This window comes from Neopsephotus bourkii, unplaced genomic scaffold (genome assembly GCF_033783945.1).
Source record: "Neopsephotus bourkii isolate Nb327-2 ecotype Australia unplaced genomic scaffold, CSIRO-AGI_Nbou_v1 NB_1825, whole genome shotgun sequence".
NCBI classification, from domain to species: domain Eukaryota; kingdom Metazoa; phylum Chordata; class Aves; order Psittaciformes; family Psittacidae; genus Neopsephotus; species Neopsephotus bourkii.
In genome coordinates this window covers 5254087-5278578 of record NW_026902298.1, presented here as the reverse complement: position 1 = coordinate 5278578, position 24492 = coordinate 5254087, and the positions used below count along the sequence as shown (strand labels likewise).

The window sequence follows — 24492 nt, the reverse complement described above, 5'->3', positions numbered from 1 at the left end:
CACCTCCCATATGAAGATGGGCTGAGAAAGTTGGGTCTGTTCAGCCTGGAGAAGGCTGCGTGGAGACCTCATAGCAGCCTTCCAGTATCTGAAGGGGGCCTATAGGGATGCTGGGGATGGACTCTTCATTAGGGACTGTAGTGGTAGGACAAGGGGTAATGGGTTAAAACTGAAACAGGGGAAGTTCAGATTGGATATAAGGAGGAAATTCTTTCCTGTTAGGGTGGTGAGGCACTGGAATGGGTTGCCCAGGGAGGTTGTGAATGCTCCATCCCTGGCAGTGTTCAAGGCCAGGTTGGATGAGGCCTTTGGTGATATGGTTTAGAGCGAGGTATCCCTGCCCATGGCAGGGGGGTTGGAACTTGATGACCTTAAGGTACTTTCCAACCCTAACTATTCTATGATTCTATGATTCTATGACATTGACCACACTTAAAAAAACCCTGTATGTATTATGCACAAGAGACACAAAATTGTATCAGGCACGTTGCTGCAATCTTAAAACACTAATCATCTATTTCCAAACTAATATGAATTGAGCAACAATATCTGTAAAGACAGATGTGTTTATATACTTAGCATATTCCACAGTAGAGTCAAAGCCTGAGAAGTAATTTCCACTGCAGAGAATTAGCATTTCTTACTTACAAGTAGATATTGCCATCTGGTGGGTAAGGGAGGCAAAACAGAGGGAAAGAGAGACAGATGTGATATTCTAAGTATTTTCAAATATTTATTTAAGCTTTATATGAAGCTTTAGGTTTGGATGTCTGGCCTGGTGAGTAATTGGTGTTTCTCAGCTAAAAAGGAAACAAGTTTCTTCTATTCCAGCTGGGATTCTTCAGTCAGTATAAATTTCTGCAAGGAGCTATTTGTATCAACTGAGAAAGATCAGACCTGGTAGCTTTTTCAAAAGGAAGAAACCTCAGTGAGTCTAATGAATCTAGACACTCAACAGGATCTGAAGGGTGGGCTAATACATGCAGAAGATTTTGGTCAAATCCCACAATGAGGCAGTTCTGTTTGCCTTCCATGAGTAATGACACATTGTGAATAGGATTTAGCCCTGAGTCACAGGCTCAGAGTGGTTTGGAGTTTTAATACCTTCATATATGAAGTTTAATACCCTTGGATATAGATTTGTAATGTATTACATTTATCTTGGATAAACAAAGAACAAGTAATTGCCACTCTAGGCAGTTTCTTTCAGCTGAGCATTTGCTTATCGTAACAATTTTGATATCTCACCTAATAGTGTGACTAAACTGTATTTGAATTCTCTCTTTGCCCTGCTCTTTTTTTGATTGCTTTCCAAATTGCTGTTCTGCTAATAAAAAATCCTTTAAAAAGAGTGAGGTTTTATTTTACAGCAAGCATAGATGTCAGCCTCATTTTAAAAAAGTCATAAAATTTGATTTGATTTTACTTTAAAAGATACCGCTATAAAGTCACCTTGTGCTAAAAGGTTTTGTATTGCTGTCATCAATAGCACATCTTGAAAAATTCTGGCGAGTAGCCATGCTATGATAAAATGAAAATATTGGGAAAGACAAGAAAGATTAACAACTTACCTGGGATAGCTGTTATTCTCACTTGCAGGATCTTTCTCAAGCCAACTCTCATAAAGAGACTTATTTTCATAACCCTCATCAGGGCTTAAAATCTGGAGAGGAAAATACAGTCTCATTGGAAGTACCTGTAACTCAACTCATTATTAAAGGAGACCTTTACATTGCTGCATGAAGTACACGTCCACTATTTACATTTATTACGTACATTTGGGGATCCCAACCATGAAAAGCATCTCACATAGGGGGCTTCATGAATGAAACTCAGTCCTATGCCAAGCACATCATAGACCATTTTGGTCCTATCTGTGCTGCTTCCAAGAATTAACAATGACTTGTGAGGTGCACAGGACCTTTCATTATTCCTACGGAAGGAACTAACAACCAGGATATGCAAAGACTTAATGAACTGAGGCTTTGATACTTGTATATCTAGCTTCCCAATGTCATCCAAAATCAAATGCACTGCATCTGAAATAGCAAAACTAAGACTATAATCACTCTGCTTTAGTCCTTCTAGCCCTTAAAGAAATTAGGGGCTTTTTCCAGATTAGTGGAAAAGACCAAAGGTACTGACTATAGTCCTTGGTTATCTTTGTAAGAGGTTACGTAAATGCAGGTGAAGGGGTTGGGGGAAAAAGGAGAAAAAATGAAGCAGAACCCTCTGTAAAACAGAGCTCCCCTCTTCTAGCTTTAGTTTCATTCCCTCTTTTCCTAATCCTATTCACTGGAATTTTTAGGGACCTGGAGAATAAAGATGTTTAAACCCTTAAAGGAATTTTATTCTGTGATGCTAGAAGTAGGGAGCCAAGTAGAAGATGTGTCACATTTTTCCAGGGTCTATCAGTCATTTGTATGCATGCTTCTATGCCAACAAAAATGGAGTCCCAGCTATAAGTGGTCCTTCAGCAAACATCCTTTGGTATCCCTGACTTCTGTTTAAGAATCCTTCAAAACATCTTTTTCCTTAGAAAAATTCCAATGATCTCTGTGAATGATCTTACAGAAAAACTCAAAAGAGGGTAAAAGTTCTAGAGAAAGGTTCACAGCCTGTGTTTTATGGATCACTGGAGGTCCCTGGTGGCACATCAACATTGGTTAATGAAAGATAGCCCAGAAATTAAAACTACAGTGTTGAATCACTGTAAAGATTTGACTATGTACATAAAGTAGAGAAGAGCAGAGAATAAGAATGCTATTGCAGAATCCTGCTTTGTAGAATAATAGAAAAGAAGTTGTGGATTTTGTCTGTAACAAACTGACAAGACTCAGATGGCTTTAAGAAATGGTCACTGACAGCTCACTGCCATAAAATAATCCCCTTTATAAAAGCAGCTCTGAATATGGATGAATATAACATAATTCTGGGAGCTTTTCAGCAGGGAGACAGCATGGAATTATGGAATAGCTGTCAGGTTTTCTATTGTTTATATTATGCTTTTACTGTTAAAAGCTTAAATAGCACTCAATAGGAAAAGTTCCCCAAAAGCCATTCTCAAGTACTTTGAATGGTGCTTTAATGGAGGCTTTCTACTTGAACCCAGCAATAGTTAAATAGTTTCCTGAGGTGCTATTTTTAGCCCAGAGCACTTTTTCACTTTGTTTGTCTTTTGCACAAAAGCATATCCATGGGTAATTAGCTTGTTGCAGACAAAAAGTTTACTATATCCAGGGCTCTACATCACTGGGGAGATGGAAATGTTTATAGGTGAAACACAATGCCCTTCAGTGTGCCAAGTGTCACAGCTGATGTTTGAAGAAGCATGGCTTCTAGCCACACAGGGAAGAAAGAGTAAAATAGAGTCAATAAGGAAAAAAAATGTGGGAAAGAAAAGAAAAACATGGGAATAACATAGATAAAATTCCCTAGATTCAAACCATGGCATTTCCAGTGTTAAAATAAAGTGCAATGTATTGGGATATAGGTCAGGATCAATGCTTCTATTGGGATGGGAGACTAATAGCTGTAGTCATCCTACCAAGTGCCATTACAGTGCATACTTCTACATGGGGACCAAGTCATCTGGGATCCCTTAATATGAGGGGAAAATAGTTTGAGAGTTCTATATGTTCATTAGAGACTGTAGTGACAGGACAAGGGGTAACGGGTTCAAACTTAAACAGGGGAAGTTTAGATTGGATATAAGGAAGAAGTTCTTTCCTGTAAGGGTGGTGAGGCACCGGAATGGGTTGCCCAAGGAAGTTGTGAATGCTCCATCCCTAGAAGTGTTCAAGGTCAGGTTGGACAAAGCCTTGAGTGAGATGGTTTAGTGTAAGGTGTCCCTGCCCATGGCAGGGGGATTGGAACTAGATGATCTTAAGGTCCTTTCCAACCCTAACTATTCTATGATTCTATGTACAAGAGTAGAGAACCACATTTGGCCAAATAAATCTCATCCTAATGATATTTATTTCTATGGCTGCCTTTAAGTCAGACAGAGACGTCTTCTGTTAATTGAGATGATTCCACATCTGAGGATAGTGACAGAGGCTCATGCTGGGTGATTAATCTGGTTAACTCCTCGCATGGCCAATGAAGAGTCATGCTTTGATGGATCACAGTCTTTCAGCCTCATGATAATTCGTCCAGAGAGGTGAAAGCAAAGGAGACATAATCAGACTGCATGAAATCATGGAAATCCATACATCTGGCTTGTTGCAAACCCCACTCAATCCCTCAGTATTTACCACAGGGTTTCAGGGCCTCAATTAGATCTGAAGGAGTCTCAGGGGGAACAGACAAGATGAAAAATGCTAGCTAGCCACTGTGAAAATGAATAGATGCTCTTTGGCACATGAAAGGGAAAATTAAAATGTAATTTATTTACTTGAATGCTTATCACTTTAGAGAAGTGATCTTGCTTTTTATTGTCTTGGTTTCATTATTATTATTTTTACTATATATTGCAAACAATATTCCACTGAAGTCAGTGACACAATTCAACCTTTCTAATACTGAGGAACTGTGAACCTGGACTGTGTACCACTGATGGGGAATGTTTTGCCATAGATTTTGGTGGGACCAAGATTCATCCAGCTCAGCAATAAGATAAATCCAATATTATTTAATAAGCCAATTTTATCCAGTAAACTCCCACTTTTACATTCTTAGAAAATCACAAATACTAGACACACTGATTCTGTAGCTCTTTTGTCAGATTATACACCAGTCTGTAGAGAAGAGGGGTGCAGTCAACTCTTAGTGTGTAGTTACCTGAAAATGAAAGAAAGATGTGGAAATTCGCCTTCACATACCAGAGGCATTATCTTCTTAATGGATTCTTGACTTCCTAACTTGTTATGGGGGACAGATGCAGAGCATCATCTTTCCAGGAGAGCTCAATTAGAATTACAGGTGCAATTTTATTACCTAGTGTATTATTATCAGGTGTCATAAAACCCAATAGTAGTAGCTTCCACAGAGCCTTGGAAAGACCATTCAATACTTTCAAGAGCCAAAGTAATTAGAAAAAATGAAGTAGCATCTCTATACTGTTGCAGCTTTAGTTGGGTGCCTTTTATCAATGAAAAATGCACCTTTTTTTTCCCCCTGGTCTTCTGAATAGCTTTCATGATAAAGAGGGACCAGCTGCACATTTTGAAGCAAAATTCAGATTAGAGGTGTTCAGTGTTTGATTCAGTCACCGATCTAACTACAAGCAGTTGAACTAAAACACAGAGCAAAATATTCCCAGACAGATCTTTGCTCTTTTGTGGCTGAAAAAAGAAAAAAAAAAGAGTTTTGAAAGTTTGTGTATTGTTCAAATTTCATGGTTTGGACACATTTTTGAAGAACAATCTGAGCCTGTAGCCATCTATCTGCCTGTGACAACGATGCACGGGTTACGGTACATACACAGTAATGAAACTAATCATTTCCATAGTTGTAAATTATGCCTAACTATCCCTCATTAGCTACAATCCCTTGTCACTCACACACTCCCTGAAGCCTGTGTTAAGCAGAAGGCAATGGTAACTTTTTGTAGGATGTTAAAGATAAACTCAGTGCATTCAACAGCTGTGCAGGAGGAAAGGCTCATTCCCTGGAAGACGCTTTAAGAAGTCTTTCAATGCAGCTGCTTCTTCTTTTATCCTGAAGAGTACTCATTCAATGTTTTTGCAGCCTGTATCTGAAAGACGGGTTGTCTTTTGAGCAAGAGACTTGCAAGACATTTGGCATTTCATATTTCAAACTCAGTCTCACCCAAACAGGAGGCAGAAAAGATGAAGAGTAATGTTTTCACCTACTGTCTCCTAAACCCCCCCTTTTACCTCCATGATGTGGCTGCTATGCTTTACACCCATAAGGTTTCCACATTGCCTGCAGGCTATGTTGAACTACATACGTATCTCATGCGGAAGCTGTCAGTTACAGCAACAAGAGCCCCATCAGAAGAAACTATGGCCACTTTTGAGGCAGGCAGGAGTGTAAAGCATCTTGTCTATGTACTACAACCACCAAACAGCAGTCAGGCAAACACCTCTGCCCTCAAATACAGACAACAACAAAGAGAAGGAGAGGGATGAGAGAGCTGGGACATAATAAAACATAAGCTCTCAGATGACATAGTTAGGTTATTGATACAGTTTAGACATTTGGGTCATCCTCTGCACAGCGTGTACTCACAAATGGACTACACTGACAATTACAGAAAACCCCATTATGATGGGAAAAATACCAGATAATGTTAATGATGTTTCCAAGGAGAGTCTATATTTGAAAACTGGAAATTAGAGTCACAAAAATGCTCAAAAGTATGACGCACTATTCCGTTTTTCATTGCTAAAAGACAGTGAATAATTTGCTGTTCAAAACATGGCATATAAAGTACTGTGGAGAATGTATGATGATAAACAAAATAATCAGCAGAGTACATGGGTGCTATGGCTCTACGGAGGATTTTAACACCCAATCAGGTGAAAGATGTGCAAGATACTTAAAACAGTACACTGAGTATGGTCTTCTTTTCCTTATTACATATTTCTTTTCCAGTGGTTTTACTTTCACATTTTCTTTAATGCATAAAACAGGAGACATGTTTGAATAATCAAGATTCAGAAGAAAATTGTTAAGACAGCAGCATGTTGGCTGCAAACCACCTAAAATATGTGTGTTACAATCCATGCAGAGAATATGAAGCAGTGTAAAGCTATTATTTCATTCATAAGATCTTCCAGGCATGAAATTCTGCTCTACTTTTTACACAGCATGTAGGCTGCATAATTGACGGAACTGCTTTTACCCTTCCTATATCCCAATTCCAACTGAGGAACTGGGTTTGGCTTTTCTTTCTTTACAATCTTTTTGTGAGAGATAAACTTTTCAGCTGACAAGAATAAAAAGAATTCTTAAATATGCCTGATACCCATTTCAGTTACACACAGTGAGCCCAAAATCAGTTGGGTTTAACATGGGAAGGGCAATGCCCTAAATAACTGAGGTTATGATGAAGGACTGCTTCACAGGCCTCTACTATTGTTTCAGCACAGACAGCAGTAAATGAAGTCCTTCTGTAATAAAGCTCAGTATAATGTAAGAAGGATTTTGTGATTTAGGTCTTAGTTTTGGGCCCAAAATTCAAAGTCAGGTTTCTAAGCAGTGTTTCTGTATGACAGATTCATCTCATAATCTGAAGGTCATAGTAAATTGGATGATGGTGGATCAGAGTCATTTGTGAAACACTCTTCAACACTTATTTTTCTAGAAGAGTCCTGCCATAATACATATGTGACTCCCTTCATATTCTCCCTCCTCATAACAATGACCAAAGGTGATCACACTGGCCCAAAATGGGTCCCACGCCACAAAATGTAACTCTAAGAATTCAAAACAATTTGTCCTAAAATCATAATAAACTATTGCCCCAAATATAATTCCACAGGGAAAGAAGCTGGAACTGAAAGCAGAACAAGGAGCAGTCTGTCATATATTAAAACTGTAATTGCAAATTAAAGCTAGTGCTGTTAAGAGAGAGTTTAACATTCAGACTGCTCAGTTCATTAGAACAGAATGCTAAACTCCTCCAGATGAAGCATTTTGGACTCCAGACACCTGAGGTGCAGCTCTTGGATGATGCTATGCGCAAAAGCAAGCAACATGAGCATTGAAATTACTCTTTCTCCACTTAACTCTGGATTTGCTGCACTTACTCTGAACATTACATTATCTGTCATATTTGACAGCTCTGGGTGCAATAAATAATACACAGCAGACTATTAACTTTGGCATCTGTGAAGTAAAGTGAGTTTAAAAATGAAAGACCCACCTTCTATAGAAGAATCCGAGTTGATGTAAGCGACTGCCCGTTCTTGGAGGACTCTGGCATTTTCCTGGGGTTATAAAAGTGTAATTATTACTTGCATTTAGTGAAATTTAGTCAAGAGCGTGTTAAGCACACTGGGTTTTACAGCATTACCTTTAAGAGCCCCATCAGGATAAGAAGCACTATGTACCTTGCTAATTATATTAACATTTGAGGATGGGTCTGTGATCTGGGCATATGAAATTCATTCCTGCTTAATTTGCTGTGGAAAACACCCACAAAATGTAGGATGCATCACACAGGAGCAAGATGGAACAGGAAAACTACTGAACAGAATTGTAACAGGATAAATTAAGGTTATACATGTGTTTTATCTCTGCATTGCTTTTTTGAACATGTAATGTATGACCATGAGGTCAGCCAGAATTTCTCCATGCTTTGAATCCATAATTACTCATGTGAGCATCCAGCAGTGAACTCAGTTTTAACACTGATAAACCGAGTGTTGCTGTCATTTCTACCCCCTTCCATTTCAAAAAGGGATAAGTCAAGGCACTGACATTTCCTATTAAAGAGAATTTGACTGATTTGAGTCAACCAAGCATTGCTTTCATGCTAAATACATGCACACACTTGTTGAATTTTTTTGCAAACTGGTAATTATGTTTGCAATTGATAGCCTAATCAGAAAGTGGTATTTTACTAGGTCTTGGCTTTGTGATGGATATTCCAATTAGGTTAGTAATTGTTACTTGATTCATTCCATTTATAACCCAACTAATCATTTGTAAGTCATGTGAACTAAAAACTGAACTGGTAATTGATAACTTCATGGTGAAATTAATATATTTAAAATAAATAGTAGAGAAGATTCTGCAAAAAGATTATGATTATGTGCATAAATAAGGCCTTGCAAATGTGCAAAACCTTATTTGCAACATAAAGAAATGACTTTGTTTATGAGCAATGGAGATTGCTTATGTAACAAAAGGATGTTGCCACAGTTGCAGTCTTTTTCTTACACAGAAGATGGTGATTCTCATGAGTTAATTTTCCTCAAGATTTACTGGCAGCTTTACAGGAAAACATGAATGCAAACCATGAAGACTGTCTCTAGAGAAGCTGAATCTAATCTAGGTGTAAAAGGGAAGGAAGGTAAAGCAACAAAACAACAATATAAAACCACTGAGGTTCAAATATGATTTGTGGTTATGGCTTTCTAATCTAGCACAACTGCTATTTCATGAAATAATGAATGATAGATTACTAGACATTAAATTATTAAACAAAAGACTTGACAGAACAGCAGTAGCAATATGTGAAGAAATCAAACATCAAAAGAACTCCTAATTTATTCATGACTTGCTCAACAAAAATTGATCTTTTAAATATCATTGTTTCACATTCCTCATAGTTAAAACAAATAGGTGTTTTTTTTCTTGACAGCATCTAAATATGTGCATAGATACATAGTTAAAGAAAGCACAAATAAAGTTTGATATACGGTATCCTTTTGTTACCAGTGGAGTTCAGATGGGATAAAACTTTAATGTTAACTCTTTAAAATCTCTCAGTAAATGACTTTAAAGATAATTGAGATTGTGTTTTCTTCATCTAATGTCCCAAAAACCACCAGTAAGGTGCAGAGAGTCTATTGCAGCTGGAAGCCAAGTAATGTAGAGAGAAAATTAGTGCAAATCCAAACCAAGAGAAATCTGTTTTGTTTACAGAAGAATGATGGAATCCCATTGGTGTTTGGAAGCATATTTCTGGTTTTGCTCCCTCCTCTGACACCTGCGATTTTGCTATGTAATTTTGTGCTTTACTGAAATGCACGACAATAAACTAAAGCAAAAAGATACAAATACTTTATTTGATAGATTCTGAAATCTCTATCCACTTACCTAAATGCAACCATGTAAGTAAAATTCTAACAGAAGATCAAGATGATACATTTCTGTTAAACCAGCCAGCACTACTACATAGTTCAGCAGAAATGTGTTTCATCAGGCAATTTTCTGCCTGCTGCATTTCTAATTTGGATTTTACAGACAAAGCAATGAAAACACTTCTAAGACTTATATTTCTTACTGTTGGGCTAAACAAATCCACTCACAGGGTTAAAAACTGAACATGCCCAACAGGGAAAGGAAGAGAAAAACATTCAGAACCTTACTTCTGAATTTTCCAGCACTCTTCTATCAGGCAGGAATATAGTTAGGGATCTCACTACAGGATTAATCTATTGTCCTTTCCCTGACACTCTATGATACTGGAAGTTTCACAGCAATATGGAACTCATAGATTACCTTCTGTTTCATTTACCTGGGAGGATTAATTTCCACACAATGGTCTTGGTGTGCTCATGGATCACAGGTACATGGACCTTAGTTTATAGAAACTAAGCTATTTCTCAAATAGAAGTTAGAAAGTAAAACAATTTAGGTTATATAAAATGTTACTGTTCTGTTAAACTAACAGCTAGATTTCCACACAGGGACCACTGAAGGACATTAGCTTGGAATCAAAGTAGATTTTTAAACCTTAGAAGAGCTAGTCCACTTATGTTGTAAGACATTAAGTGGGTAATTTGTATAAATACATGAGGGCCTCACAGCCCCTAAAGGAGTCTGTTGTGCTCCAACTTTACTGTGAAGCTATTGATTGCACTCTAGGAATACATGCCACTGGGCATTGCAGCTGCCTGCAACAGACTTTAAAGTTTTACTTTTCTTTACACTCTTTTTTTCCATTTACCTCAGCCCATTCTGTGGATCCCAATAATCCAAATTCTTCTGCATCCCAGCTTGCAAAAATAATGGTTCGCTTAGGTCGCCAACCTTCAACCACATAATTAAACATGAGAGTTCAATTTGAAGTTAGAAAGTCTGCTGAAAGATCACCGCAGGTAATAGAAATCACTTCACAAAATAGCACTTAATGATATAGCAAAAAATCCTCTCTGAACTCCTTAGAGGAGCATATTGCTCCAGAGGCATTTCTTCTTAATACAATATTTTCATTCCATACAACTAAGAGCGTACTGTTACACCAATGAGAGACATGAGAAAATAAATTCAGGCAACTAAGATGCCAAGCTACATATAGAATCATAGAAGGGTCTGGGTTGGAAAGGACCTTAAGATCATCCACTTCCAGCCTCCCTGCCATGGGCAGGGACACCTCACACTAAATCATGTCACCCATGGCTCTGTCCAACCTGGCCTTGAACACTGCCAGGGATGGAGCATTCACGACTCCCCTTGTCCTTAAATAGTAAAATCTAACAAAACTTTTCAGAAATAAGTGTTACTTTGCTTATTTATACAGTATAGAAACACATTTTAGTGCTGGAAAGCAACATTTTATGCACTTCTTCAATTAACTTGCATCTTTTATAATAAGAAATACAACTTTCTGTGGAGGTGAAAAGTTAAATCAACACAACTGCTGATGGGAACATACAGCACAGTTCCTCAAAGCTGCTGGTTTCCATATCCATCATTTTAAGTAATTTTAAGTTACCTTCCATCTTCATTTTACCAAAGCTCCGTACAACCTCTTGCAGAACAGCTGCACCCGTGGTTGGATCAATACCACCAAACACCCAGGCGTCTCTATGACCTCCTAAAATAATGTATCTGTCTGGAAACAAACACACAATATCAATTCTGTTTAGCCTAGAGAAGAGAGGGGATCACATTAATGCACATAAATATCTCAAAGGTGGGTGCCAGGAGCTTGTTGCCAGCCTCTTCTCAGTGGTGCCCAGCAACAGGATGAGAAGCAATGGCCATAACCTAAAACATAACAAGTTTCACCTCAACATGAGGAAGAACTTCTTTATGCTGAGGTTGGCAGAGCACTGGAACAGGCTCCTCAGGGGGGTTGTGGAGTCTCCCGCTCTGGACACATTCCAAACCTGCCTAGACACATTGCTGTGTAACCTGCTCTAAGTGGCCCTGCCTTGGCAGAGGCATTGGACTGGATGATCTCCAGAAGTCCCTTCCAACCGTAATGATTCTGCGATTCTGTGATCCTTCATTAAAAATGTATTTAGGCTGCCTATTTTCTTTAATTGCATTCCTACTTGTCAAACAAAATAGGAAGGCTGCTACCAGTGCTACAAATCTGTTTTAAAGGCAATCTGCAAACATTCACTTACTCTACTGAAGTACAGAAATGAAGACAAGAAATATTTTATACATATGTTTCCACTTAAAAGTCTTTCACCTATATAAACTACTATTAGGTATCAACAATTATGTTGAGGTCCCAAATCATCACTAGTTTTCTGTACTTTACATTGTGTTAATTTTTGCAAAGGCAAAATGTATGACTACTGCAATGGGAAACCTAATGTAAAATGACAGGCAGTATAAAAAATTCTGGTATCTATCATTCTAGCATTCCCATTCAAATATATTCTTGGGAACGCCAATAAAAAACAGTGTGATGGGAGGGACAGGACAACTTAAAGGGTTTTCAGATTCCATTTTATCTGTCTACCTAAAACACTTGAAGTTTCTTGCACCATGGGAACGACTTCACCTAACACAAAATAAAGAAGCAGTAAAATTCACCAAGCACCTAACACTCACCTGGCTCCACAGCTCCTCTGAGGATGCCAATGACGTTGTAAATCCGTGTTATTTTATTGTTTGTATGAACATGCATCCTGACTTTTCTGAAATGAAAAGCAGGATGGAGTAACCATTTCTGACTGAGAAGGCAATAAAAAGTCAACATTAATAACATGTAAGCCAGACACATTCTGCTTCTGTTTTGCTTTGCATGTTTAGCACTAATCTAACCTGTCAGGCTGAATCAGTGCCCCATTTTTCACATCAGGTTAACCTGCTGTCAGAAAGATGCCTTAGAAATTACCTTATGAAGTGGGCCAATCTATAAACTTTCAAGTATTTACAGCATTCACTGAATTGTTGTTTAGGGAATTCAATTGCTAATTGTGTATTAGAGGAGTAAACTGAAAAGCATATACAATGATTTAAAATACATGTATATTTTTACTAAAATTATAATTATGGATACGTATTTTTATAAGGAATACACTTTGGTTTTCTAGCACAATTCTTTGTAATAAGATAGAACCCTGAAAGAAGGTCATTGGAAACACTCATCCAGAAATGAATTGAAATGTCTGTTGAGGACTGCAGATCTAAGTGAAAATAGTCAGTCCTCCATCCCTTCCCCCCCGTAAAATCCACTTGTGAAATTTTATAAAGAGGAAAGAAATTCAGTTATTAGGAGACCTAATAATAATAATAGTACTAGTATTCAGCCCCTCTTAACCTATATTAGAAACAAAGCATTGAACAATGCTTGTTTTGTGTCTGGCAAAACCCCAAGAGTTTAAAATTTGAAGTTGTCTTTTCAACAGCAAATCTGCATAGCTGTCAAAATCAAACCCTACTTCAGGACAGCTACTGGATTTTTGCCCAGAAAATAACTGACACCAGTGCCTTGAGCATGCATACACTTGCACACTTCCCATGTGCAACTGACTTTCTACATAAGCACAAAAGGTTCATTTTGTTATGGAGATACTCTGAGAAAGAAGTGTATGTAGGATTAGCCCATATTTACAAGAACTGTTACCCTACCAAGTTAAAGATGATAAAAAGAACATTCAAAAATGTTTCCCATGTCTATGTTTTGTGGATGAATCATATTGTTTCTTTTTTTTACTGTTGCTCTTCAAGCTATTTCAAGCAGCACTTTAATTATGTTTAATAAGCTTTCTTATGCTTATTTCTTTATTCCTACTTTATCCATTTTAGTGCTAAAGCAGAGCATAAAAAAATAATGATCAATGAAGTCTTATTAAAATAATATATTCAGGCATAGTCTTCTTTTACAGGAGGTGTAGTAGTGATAATGATGCACCATAATTACACACTGTTCATTGTGGTCCACTATGACTCCTCATAACTCCTCATAGAATATTATCTCATATAAATTAGAAGGATTTTTGTGTGAAAAATTAATAGAAAAGTCAAAGCCAGGTTGGACGGTGCTTTGAGCAACCTGGTCTAGCAGAAGGTGTCCCTGCCCATGGGCAGAGGGGCTGGAACTGGATAATTCCTTCCATCCCAAACCATTCTTTGATTCTATGAAATGTGATCTTCAGCTTTATCTATTACATCTTATCAGTTATAAGCAAGGAAGAATGCTATGACAGTCCCTGGTAGCCAGTCAAATCTTCCTTCACCAAATGCAATTGTTAGGTAGTTTGGTCCAGTAGGTAGTAACTCCATTAATACTGGAGACCTGGACAGTTCGATTTCTCTGTTAAAGCAGAAAAAAATGTAAACTGCAAATATTCTATTGCTGGTCAAATGCCAGTTCCTCTCAAACAAAATAGGCGGATATATGTACTTTGGGATCTTCTGTCTTGCTATTGTTGAGGTCTGTCAATCACAGGGCCTATCAGCTTTGGGTAACAGTTGATGGACTCCCAAATCATTGCCACACTTCACAGCTCTAAGTTTACAGAAATCATGGGAGACTTCCAGTGGACAAGGGAACATACGTAGATTACTGAATTGTCAGTCCTTCCCTGCTGGACTGGTACAAGTTGGCTGTCCTACTGTCCCCTTGGGCACCAGAATCAGAAAAGGAAACCCAAACTTGAAGTAAGGAGGATGTTTTGGGTTAATACAACAGTACTGAAAAAGTCTGCTTACTGCTATATAGCCATTTCAAACAGGACCAGTGAAACAATGCCTGAACCTTTAATGTAAGGATTAAAGTTGGAAAGACTGGGTTGGACCTATACAACTCTGAATCTATCCATTGACACTGTGGACACTGAGCAAAACTGTAGTTTTGATAACTTATTTTCAAATTCTAATAATCATCACCGAGTCTTGCACACTCAGAAAGAAATAAATTTCTCCAGAATATCTCCAGATGTATTATTTCACAGTCTTTTTCCTATTGAGATTCCTCTTGCAATACTTTATAAATAGTCAAGTGTTAAACCAGACCTTGTAGAGGAGTTGCCTGCAAATCCTGGACCTATGTTATAAGGCACATTGAGACTTCCTTTCCAGCTGCTGTCAGGAGCTGCAGGTCCTCCCATTGCACTGTTAAGTGAAAAAACAAGAGAAATATAGCTGACCAGGAGGCTAAAACCTCATATTTCCTTAATGATTACTGCGCCTAAACCAAGGTATGTTTATAAAATTGCTAGAAACATTATGCCAGAAATAGATTACTCTGAATTTCCCCCATTCTCTGAAGCACACACTACTACAAAAGAACATGAAATATAAGTAACAGCATAGATTTTACTGTCTTGGTACTAAAAAAGAAAATAAACTGCTGTGCACTTGTGAATACTGACTTCTAGTGAAGAGGACTGATGTATACTCACCGCAATAATACTTCTGCATCGTGATATCCAATGGGATGAACTGGGATTTTGGGGATCCCTATACCTTCATTAACTTCATACCTGAAAGTATACTCTGAGAAACCAGAACACAATGTTAAGTTTACAGCGTTCTCAGCAACTTTCACTATACTGGAAATACTTTTGAACAGTGCAGCCACACAGTAGCCACAAGCATACACCAATTTTTGTGTTAATTCCTATATAATTGCTTAGATATTGCCTCTAGGAAAGGAAAATGCAATGACAAAACCACAAAACCAATAGGGCATCTGCACAACTGTGTAACAGAAATCCCACATTTCATGCAAGGTTAGATTTGCTGTCCACCCATATTATTACATATTATTAGAGGAGGGCCATGAGGATGGTCAGGGACTGGAGCACCTCCCGTATCTGAAGGGGGCCTACGAGGATGCTGAGGAGGGACTCTTTGTCAGGGACTATAGCAATAGACAAGGGGGTATGGGTTTAAACAATGGTCACAGAAGCCAGTGAGCTTTCCAGAAGCACCCCTGTATTCCCATCCCATCAGCAGGCAAGACTGGGGGGCATCTTAGTTCAGCCTGAATTCAGGATGCCTACAAGGACAAAAGAAGCATATGGTGCCAAGATTTGAAAGACTCCAGGCTACTGTTATTTTTACTACAGAAATATTACTCCTTGTAAAGAAGATTTCAAACTGTTTTCCTGCTTGGAATTTAGGATCAGCAAGGAAACATACCTCCAAGCAAAGCTATTACTCTTCTTTAATGGTAGACTGTAATATAGTTTAAACGAATCCTCTTGAGAAATACAGATATTTAAAAATGGCTATAAATTCAAAGCCATTTTCTGTTACTTCAGTCTATAAACCTACATGTCCTGCTTTTCTACAAGTTACAAAGCTTGGATCATACAGAGAGATTTTCTTTAAAACTTGCTTTTCCTGCCTAACTCAAAAGCAACAAGCTGAAATGACATGGTTATGAAAATAGCTGCATTTCTTGTGCCACAATAACTTTCAGCATCAGTTCAGCACTCACCTTTTGCAGGATAACCTGGTGTTAAAGGGTCCCCAGCTCCATTCAGGTTTAACACATTCCCACGCTGGGCTCCTCCACCTGGAAGGTTCCAGCCATCTGGATAAGCATCTACTCCTGGGGCACAGTAGTCAGCAGGGTCTGAATAAAGTATGATTCCTTGGGCTCCTGCTAATATGGCATTTTTAACCTGTGAAATTATTTGCTTTTAATGCAGTAATAAATCTGAATGTGTCAATTTATTCCCATGGGGATGTAGCTTTACAAGTTGTATATGTGGAAGAGTGAAAATGAGCACAGACCCATCAGAAGAACAAAACACAGTATTTCATTATTTGTGTCACATCTTTAGTCACAGCTCCAGGCTATCCAATTAAGCACAGGACATAAACTGAGGCACAAAACCTGACCGCTATCCCCACTGTCCCACTGCCAGCAATTGTGTCAGAGTTGTCGTCTGAAGTTGGAAGAATTCGTTACTTAATCTCTGTGCATCTGACTCCTTGACAAACAATTCTTCAAAATGCTGAATTCTATGGATGAAAAGTATTCAAAGCCTTGGCTCTGTACACTACTTTACTTACTTAGTTCCCTAAACTAATCTCTTGCAAGAACTGCCTAAGGAGTTTGCAGTCATCTCAGTCACGGGAGATTAATACATTCAGCTGTTTTTATTGTGTTGGAAGTTATTCTTAGAATGCAGCCATGATGGACGCATTGCAGGCTTCCTTCTGCTCCTGTGTTCCAACTTACAGCTCTCAGTAACTCCCGCTGGCTCTACCATGAGCAGTGTCTGACCCACAGAGGGAAAAACAAAGCACAACCCTTACTTTGTTCCCCCTGAAGATCTTCCCATATCTGGCAATGACAATCTTTCCTGTACAGTTAATTCCCATTTCACGCTCCAGCTTAAAGAAGTCTTCAGTACGACCATAATTCACATACACCAGATCTGCCTGCACAGAAAAGAAAAGCAGTTGCATGGCAACTGGTCATTCAACAGACAAAATATCTGTTTTCAGGAATACACTTTTATTCACTAGGTATCATATAGTGGGTTTTTTGCATTTCTACAAATGAGATCTAATGCCCATAAAAATGATAGCAAAAGATACCTGTAATCTGTAGGAAGCCTTGGCTCAAACTCCTCACTTTTCTATATTAACCTGTGTTTCACAGCAGCTCTATAAAATGAGGCTGGAAACTAAACCAATGTACTTTGCTAAACTGACAGACTTCTGGGCTGTGAAAAAATAGTGGCATTCTTTGCATACACAAACACTATTATATAATTTTATTCATTTATGCAATGTTGCCCCTGACAGGTTCCTCCATAATGAATTATTTGATTAAGAGAGGGGCTTTTGTAGCCTTTGAAGACATTCATTTAATCCAAAATATCTTCCAAAAGGATTTATATGTTGCTATTGTTATGCAAGACTTGCCCAAGTCCTCTCTGTATCATTGAGTAATGTGGAGTAATCTGAGATGTATCCAACATTTCTATAAAGATAAAAGCTTTTCACCTTTGTGACTCAGAGTTCTAGCAATTTGAGAAAGCTTTTTTTTTTTTAGTAATAGGATACTTCTAACCTTAGCACAATATGTGCCCTAGCTGTCCTGAAGTGTTCTCTTATACTAATGGCTAATTAAAACTACTACAACAAACATCTTGAGAAGTTGGAGCCACCCATCCCAGCCTTTCACAAAATACTTCAACTGATAATACTCTTACATAGCTTTTTTTCTTACCTCTGGCACTCCTTGTGCTGAAAAAGCATTATATGGTGGTAGTATATCAGTAACATTTTCATACTCATGTGGAGGTGGCTCAAACAATGATGTATTGAAAATCTATCAATAGAGAATGGGAGTCTTTGGTCAAACACTCTACCTCCAGGCACAAGTTTGTACACTAAGCTTGGTTGTTGCAAATGACATGCTAGTTGCCATAAATTGCTCACAAAAAATACAATTCCAGCTAGCACACATAAGTTCAAACATAAAACCAGGTAGGGATACATAGCTGAACTTCCATAACAGAATGGAAATATGAAAACTTGTCAGAAGATGCCCAGCAGTCACTGCCTGAACCCAAGCAAAGAGGCAGCTGAAAACTGCCAAGAGGTGGTGACAAGAAAATGACACTTAGTTCATCCATGCCTTCATGGTATTTTTTGTGATTACTCTTATCATTATTACTATTCACCTCTTCGCTAGTTACGCATCTGTTAAACATGCTGCCTTTTCTTACTATTCATTGTAACATGCCTTGCTGCCTCAAGGTTCATGTCCAGTCTTTGTAACCTTGTGAGATATAGCTGAGAGACTGTTATTCTGGAAGAACTTCTCTATTCTTTCACCCTTTGAATTCACATCACACCCAAATGTGGCCATTCCTTAGTTACAGCCAGGGCTCTTCGCCCCTACCTATGTGTCATGATGCTTCTCAAGCAGTCTCATATCCTCTCCTTGCTCAGGATCCTTGTCAGGTTTTACATCTGCTGTATTCCTTGTGTGTACAAAATGGAGAGGGCGACTATAGGACTGGCTGTTTGTTATTGCTTCCAACATGAACTTAGGAGATACCTTAGGAAGCCAGAAGGATCAGGTTCAGAGCAAATGGAACAAGGCAGTACTTTGTACAATGGATAGTATCTTTATAACATTGTACTAAAATGTATATTTTGTAATAAATAAAAAGTAATATAAAAATATAAATAAAAAAATGTATTTTGTGTATAAAACGTAATATTCCTTACTTCAGCATGCAGTGGAAGCAAGAATTGTTCAAGCAGGATTTGAATATGTACTTGGAAGAGAGGTTTAACAAGAGACTAACTGGTTAAACTTGGAAAACAGGTCTAATGAGAGACTAATTGCATCAGGCTGAGCAGAAAACAGCCCAGCGCTGAAAGAATTGCATGCCTTAAATGCATTTTCTTGTTCTTAAACTTGCCTATGCATCCACTTAAGTCTGTGTATAGAAACAGGATATTGGCCTAGAAATATGCTTATGCTGAACCAGTGTGACCATTTTTACACCTTATGGTTTATTGGCGTCAATTGCAGCCTTGCCACAGATCCACTCTCTAACTCCAGCACTGAGACTTCAGCCACTCTGCTGTCCTGCTGCACGATCTGGAAAACCATTTCTACATATGCGTTTCCTTTGCACTGGATTTTTTGTCATACTATATTATTATCATATTATAAAGCACTTGCTGGAATGAGTACGTGGGAGAAGAGGACACTGTTTCTTTAAAGAAGTCTTACATAAATATAGTTCAATCATTAAAAAGTTCACCTCATTCCCTTGATCATCAATTACTGAGATGTAGTTTGGCTGCTTCTCATTTGGGTATGAAAGAAGCACATCATAATGAACGAGTTCTGCTGAATCCAGGCCAAACTCCTTCCACTGGCCTTGAATTTGTTTGGCAAGAAGAAGATTCTGTTCAGTTCCTGCGAGGTGAGGCACCTTGGTAAAGGAGCTAGAATAAAACAGAAAATTGCTAGTAAGCAGCAAATGCAAAGAGGCACAATAGTGAACTGGGATCACCACTCATAAATCTTATCTTCAAGCCACATGAATGGACAGTAAAGGTCTCCTAGTTGAAGTCTGAGCTGTAGAACATGTTTGTTTATCAGAGTCTGCATTAAGATCAGCACAAAATGTAGTCAGAGCATAGGTTTATCCCTGAGGCCTTCAGGTAAGTCAGATGAACCCTTCTCTGCATAACAGAAATAACCACATCCACACAAGCATTGAAAATCAGTGTCAAGGACAGCAAAAGAATATGGACAGTATGCAAGGAGCAGAAAAAGATACAGGAAAGCTAAATATTCAGAAAGGAGCCTTCCAAATAAGTCTGATATCTGACAACAGGTTTGTACATTGCTGGTATAACATGCACTAATAAGTTTAACTTTAAAATTATTATTATGCCATGATTAGTACCACCTCAACCTATCTCTTTTCAACCTATGTAGCAGCTTGTTCTTCAATTTGTACTTCCTCAGCTTCCAAATGACAATGTTGCAAGAGACAATGTCCAAAGCCTTAATCTAGTTAAGGATGCCACAGCCACTGGTCTCCGCTCAACCATATAGCCACACATTTCCTTACAGATGATTATGCTGATCACATAAACAAATAGCAAATAAGTGCTCACTATTCCTAACTACCCTTGTGTCCTTCATGCATTGGAAACAGATTCCAGAAGGATGTTTGGTCACCCCTCCAGGGACTGAAAAGAAGCTAACCAGCCAACAGTACCCCAGGTTGTCTTTCTTGCCTTGCTTAAAGAGGAGCACGACACGAGCCTTTCTCAGCTACCAGGGATCCCTTTAATCACCAGAACCTCTCACAGACTGCAGTCTTGGACCAGACACCCAGGTCTTTTCACCCATCCCCTGCATTTGAGTGCATCTAGAGTCTCTAAGCAGACCACAACCTTCTGCTCTGCTGTTGTCTTTCTCTCTAATCTCTGCAGGCATGTCCTTGACAAACAAAGCTCATTGCTTGTCTACTTCTTGCACTTCAATCACTAGAGTATTTTAAGCACCTTTTAATTCCTGAAGTACTCTACTGCATACATACACATCAGGAAAAATACACTGAACACCACATGATCCCTTTGTTCCATTTTTCACTTCCAAACCGTTTCATCCTTTCCCAACCTATGATTCAATGCTAATGTCAATGTGTCAACATTATCCGAGACTCATAATTTGTTTTCCTCACTTGATAAAAGCAGATTTAGTAGCCTGAAAAACAAAGAATATGGATCAAAATTCTTCATTTTTTAATGCTTTTAACGAACTTTTTTGATAATGTGCTAATATAATTTTTCTTCAATCCCTGCTTTTTATTTGAATTTAGGATAAAAATTCCAGAATATGAAGCATTTGGCCCAGTGTCAAAGCAAGCAGAAAAAACAGATAGCATTAATACCCTATGGCCAAGAAACTTCAGCATAATTGCAGAGCTATTTCATGCTGTCATCAATCTCTATGTTGCCTAGACTGTCACTCAAACGTAATTCTCCAACCTACTGAGAGCAGCAAATACAAAATAAGATAAGGCCTATAGGCTTGAAAAGTTAATTGCTGTTAGAAATGAAACCTACAGGGTTTAGGATAAATGTACATCAGTCAAATTTGTCAGTAAATTCTGTGATGTTTATGATGCAGCTGCTGACTGACATGCTGCATACCAACATATTACTCACCAGAGACTGTATTTGTTTACTTTTTTGTGTGAATATGTTTTTCCCCCTGTAGAAGATAGGGTATACTGGGGGTCTTGAGCACCCAATTACAGCACATCATCCAATATGGTCACACTAAAGAAATTATTAGTATGTATGCATATCTGCAACTCAGCTCCATACAAACTTAGAAACAATTTTTATGCTTCATTTTTAATATAGTTGTTTTCTACTTAGACTTGGCTGCTCAAACTCAAGATTTAGTGTGATACTAGACAGATTATCAATCAAATATATTAACAGGAAACAGTGTACCCCAAATACAGTAAAATCACCTCAGTCTGAGAGAAAGCAATTATCTCATGTTAAAGCTTCAGACAGACACTTGTGAGTTGAAAGCAGACATGTACTGCATTAAATCAAGACTATGGAAAACCAGTAAAAACAGAAGATAAGCACTGGCAGTTGTGCAGCTCGAGGGGGGCACAGTGATGAGTACAACCACTCCAACATGGTACCTTCAAAAATAGAGGGAGCAAAAGAGTTGTTAAGTCTGTCTCTTCTCCTTTCCCCAGACATTCTGTACAAACCAAATACTTCCAAAGCACTCTGATTTCAGAGGCTCTTCCTTGGAGCTGATACTATCACTTTCTGGCTTTTGTGACTGCTAAAGCTGTTCAAAACCCAAGGTGCACAGGGCTTACCGAAGGAACTGCTTGATGTTTTCTACTTTCATTTCAGCCACAAGCTTCTTTCTCATGTTTTGATGGGCATCTGAAGAGCTGGGGCTTTTTTCTGTCGGTTTTGTGAACCATCCTGAAACACATTTGAAAAGCTTCCTGCTTAGCAAGAACCCCCAGTCCTTATGTAGTTGAGTCCATGTGCTACCTGAAGGACTGAGCTGTCTCCGTAAAGCCGTGAGGATGCACAGGGCTTAGAGCACCCTCTGCCAGTGTTTGCTGGCTCAAACAGAGAAGTGAAGCAGAAAAGTAAAATACACTTCATTGATGGAATTGCAAGAACAGTGACATACTTAAAACTGGTAAATGCAGTCCCCTTTTTAAGGCAAATTAATCTGTCATTAATTTTAAGCTATATAGATTCTCAGTTAACTGTTCGTAGTGTGAGGATTGAACTCCTGGCAATCATAACGAAATTCCCATCTTTAAATATATACATATGTATAAAAATATATGTATAAGCATATTTAAAGTGAAGGTCTAGCACTCAACAGCCATCCGACAGTATTATAACAGTTACAGATTTGGGGAAAGGTGGGGTTAGTCTATTTAATAATTAGAGGAATAAAGTTAACTGTGACCCAGGTCAGTTTTAAGAAGTTAGTGATTTTTCAGTAGCCATAAATCTTAAAGGAGAGAGTATCTCAACTTATTAATTTGTCTTTTAAAAATCCCCAACAAATCATGTTATTATCATAGCTAGAAAATCCCAAACTGGAAAAATCATCATCATAAAGCCAAGTGTACACAACAGGTATTACCTGTTAGGTTTAAATGCAATTTTAGCAACACTCTGAACATAGCAGTGATACTGGATCAGACCAAAGTTCCATCTTGCCCAGTATCCTGTTTTGGAGCATGGCTATAAGATGATATTCAGGGAAATGTATAAGAATAGCACAAGCACCAGAAATTTGCAGCTCAGGGACCTCCTAAGTCAGACTAATGTTTTTTATACTTATTAGACCTTATGGATTTTTATTTCATGCTTTAGCCTTAGGTGTGTGCTACAACACAAGTTTAAAAGGAAAGATGCAGACTTAAAATCAGATGCTGCAAGTGACTGCAGAAAAGAGTCTAATGTGCTAGTAAAGTTCATTGTACACGATGACAGCTACAGCAACTCCGCTCTTGGCTGTCAGTCAAACTCCTCCTCTTCTATTGCTAAAATAGCAACAGAAGAAGAGCATTTAAATAGATCTGCAGTAGAAAAACAGGAAATACAAATTTAAAAAGAAAACCCTGGAAGTTTTGCAGTCACACAAGACTCAAATTCTCCCATCAATCTCCTCTTTGAATGTCTGCCCGGTAAGGGAAGTTGTCAGTTTACCAGGGTTCGTCTCGGGCTGAAGCACACAGCCAGTATATTCCTCACTCCCTAAAGATCAAACTGCTCGAGAGAATTACCTCTTAGGAAAGAGTGTGATGAGTATTTTACAACATCCCTAACAAGCAGTAAAAGCTCCCTGACGAGGAGTTAATCACATTGCATGTAAGTATCTACTATAAAGGGCAATGGCTGCGGGCTGAGCCCCTATGTCTCTGTACTCACCTGCAAGAAAGCCCAGCAAGAAACAGCCCAGCAGCCCGGGGCAGCCAAGCCATGTACATAGGGTCCATGCCTTGCTTCTGGGCATATGGGCTCCGGTGGACGGCTGCTTTGCAGGCTGAGAGGAGGGCAGGCAAGCAGCAGCCTTCCTCCTCCTCCTTTTCCTCCTCCTCTTCCCGCCCTCAGCCCCAAGGCTGCCCCAGGCTTCTGTGTTTCTCTTTCTGCCTAACCTTCCTTAATCACTGAATGATGATGTTATGATGTTTCTGAGTGCAAGATACACCTGAGTTTCTTAGTCTTGCCCCACAAGACAGCTTGTGTGTGTCTGTGTATCTCTGATATGCATCTAGACTGTGCAGCAAGCGATGCAAAAGTACTATTTTAAAGGCTAATTCCTATTATCGAGATTTTCTGGTTTTGAAAGTTCCTGTTGTAGGCTTAATGACAATCAGCATTTGTTCCAGTGAAAGCAGCCAGGAAATTAAATGGAGGAATGGAAAACTTCTTTCTCTTTACCAAGGAAGCACTGAATTGCTCCCCTGTGTAATCCATGGTTACATTAATCCTTGGCAAGTCATGAATACATAGAGCAGCTCGGAATACAATTTGGATTAGGCAATGAGGATGCTTTCAGACATATTCAATTTACAGATGGGAAAAGCTGCAAGATTTTATCCTGTATTCTCCAGCCTTTTATGCTTTGTATCACAAGGTTCTTAG

General features: G+C 38.5%; 1 protein-coding gene across 3 annotated transcripts in view; it reads right to left on the bottom strand.

Moving 5' to 3' along the window:
• The window catches only part of NAALAD2 (N-acetylated alpha-linked acidic dipeptidase 2), a 72165-nt gene that overhangs the window by 7956 nt on the left and 39717 nt on the right, over positions 1-24492 (bottom strand). Inside the window, exons 1-14 of one of the 3 annotated variants that reach the window (XM_061343763.1) lie at positions 23776-23984; positions 22188-22299; positions 19578-19764; positions 18023-18124; positions 17101-17226; positions 16274-16460; positions 15231-15324; positions 14842-14940; positions 12433-12518; positions 11357-11476; positions 10589-10671; positions 7835-7898; positions 4717-4782; positions 1572-1665 (exon numbers count right to left, since the gene is read on the bottom strand). In XM_061343763.1, coding sequence (XP_061199747.1) covers positions 1572-1665; positions 4717-4782; positions 7835-7898; positions 10589-10671; positions 11357-11476; positions 12433-12518; positions 14842-14940; positions 15231-15324; positions 16274-16460; positions 17101-17226; positions 18023-18124; positions 19578-19764; positions 22188-22299; positions 23776-23860 — 1505 coding nt within the window. In that variant the 5' untranslated portion in view covers positions 23861-23984. Of the gene's footprint in view, positions 1-1571; positions 1666-4716; positions 4783-7834; positions 7899-10588; positions 10672-11356; positions 11477-12432; positions 12519-14841; positions 14941-15230; positions 15325-16273; positions 16461-17100; positions 17227-18022; positions 18125-19577; positions 19765-22187; positions 22300-23775; positions 23985-24492 lie in introns of those variants that run through there. The other 2 variants (XM_061343766.1, XM_061343765.1) reach the window with 2 other exon arrangements.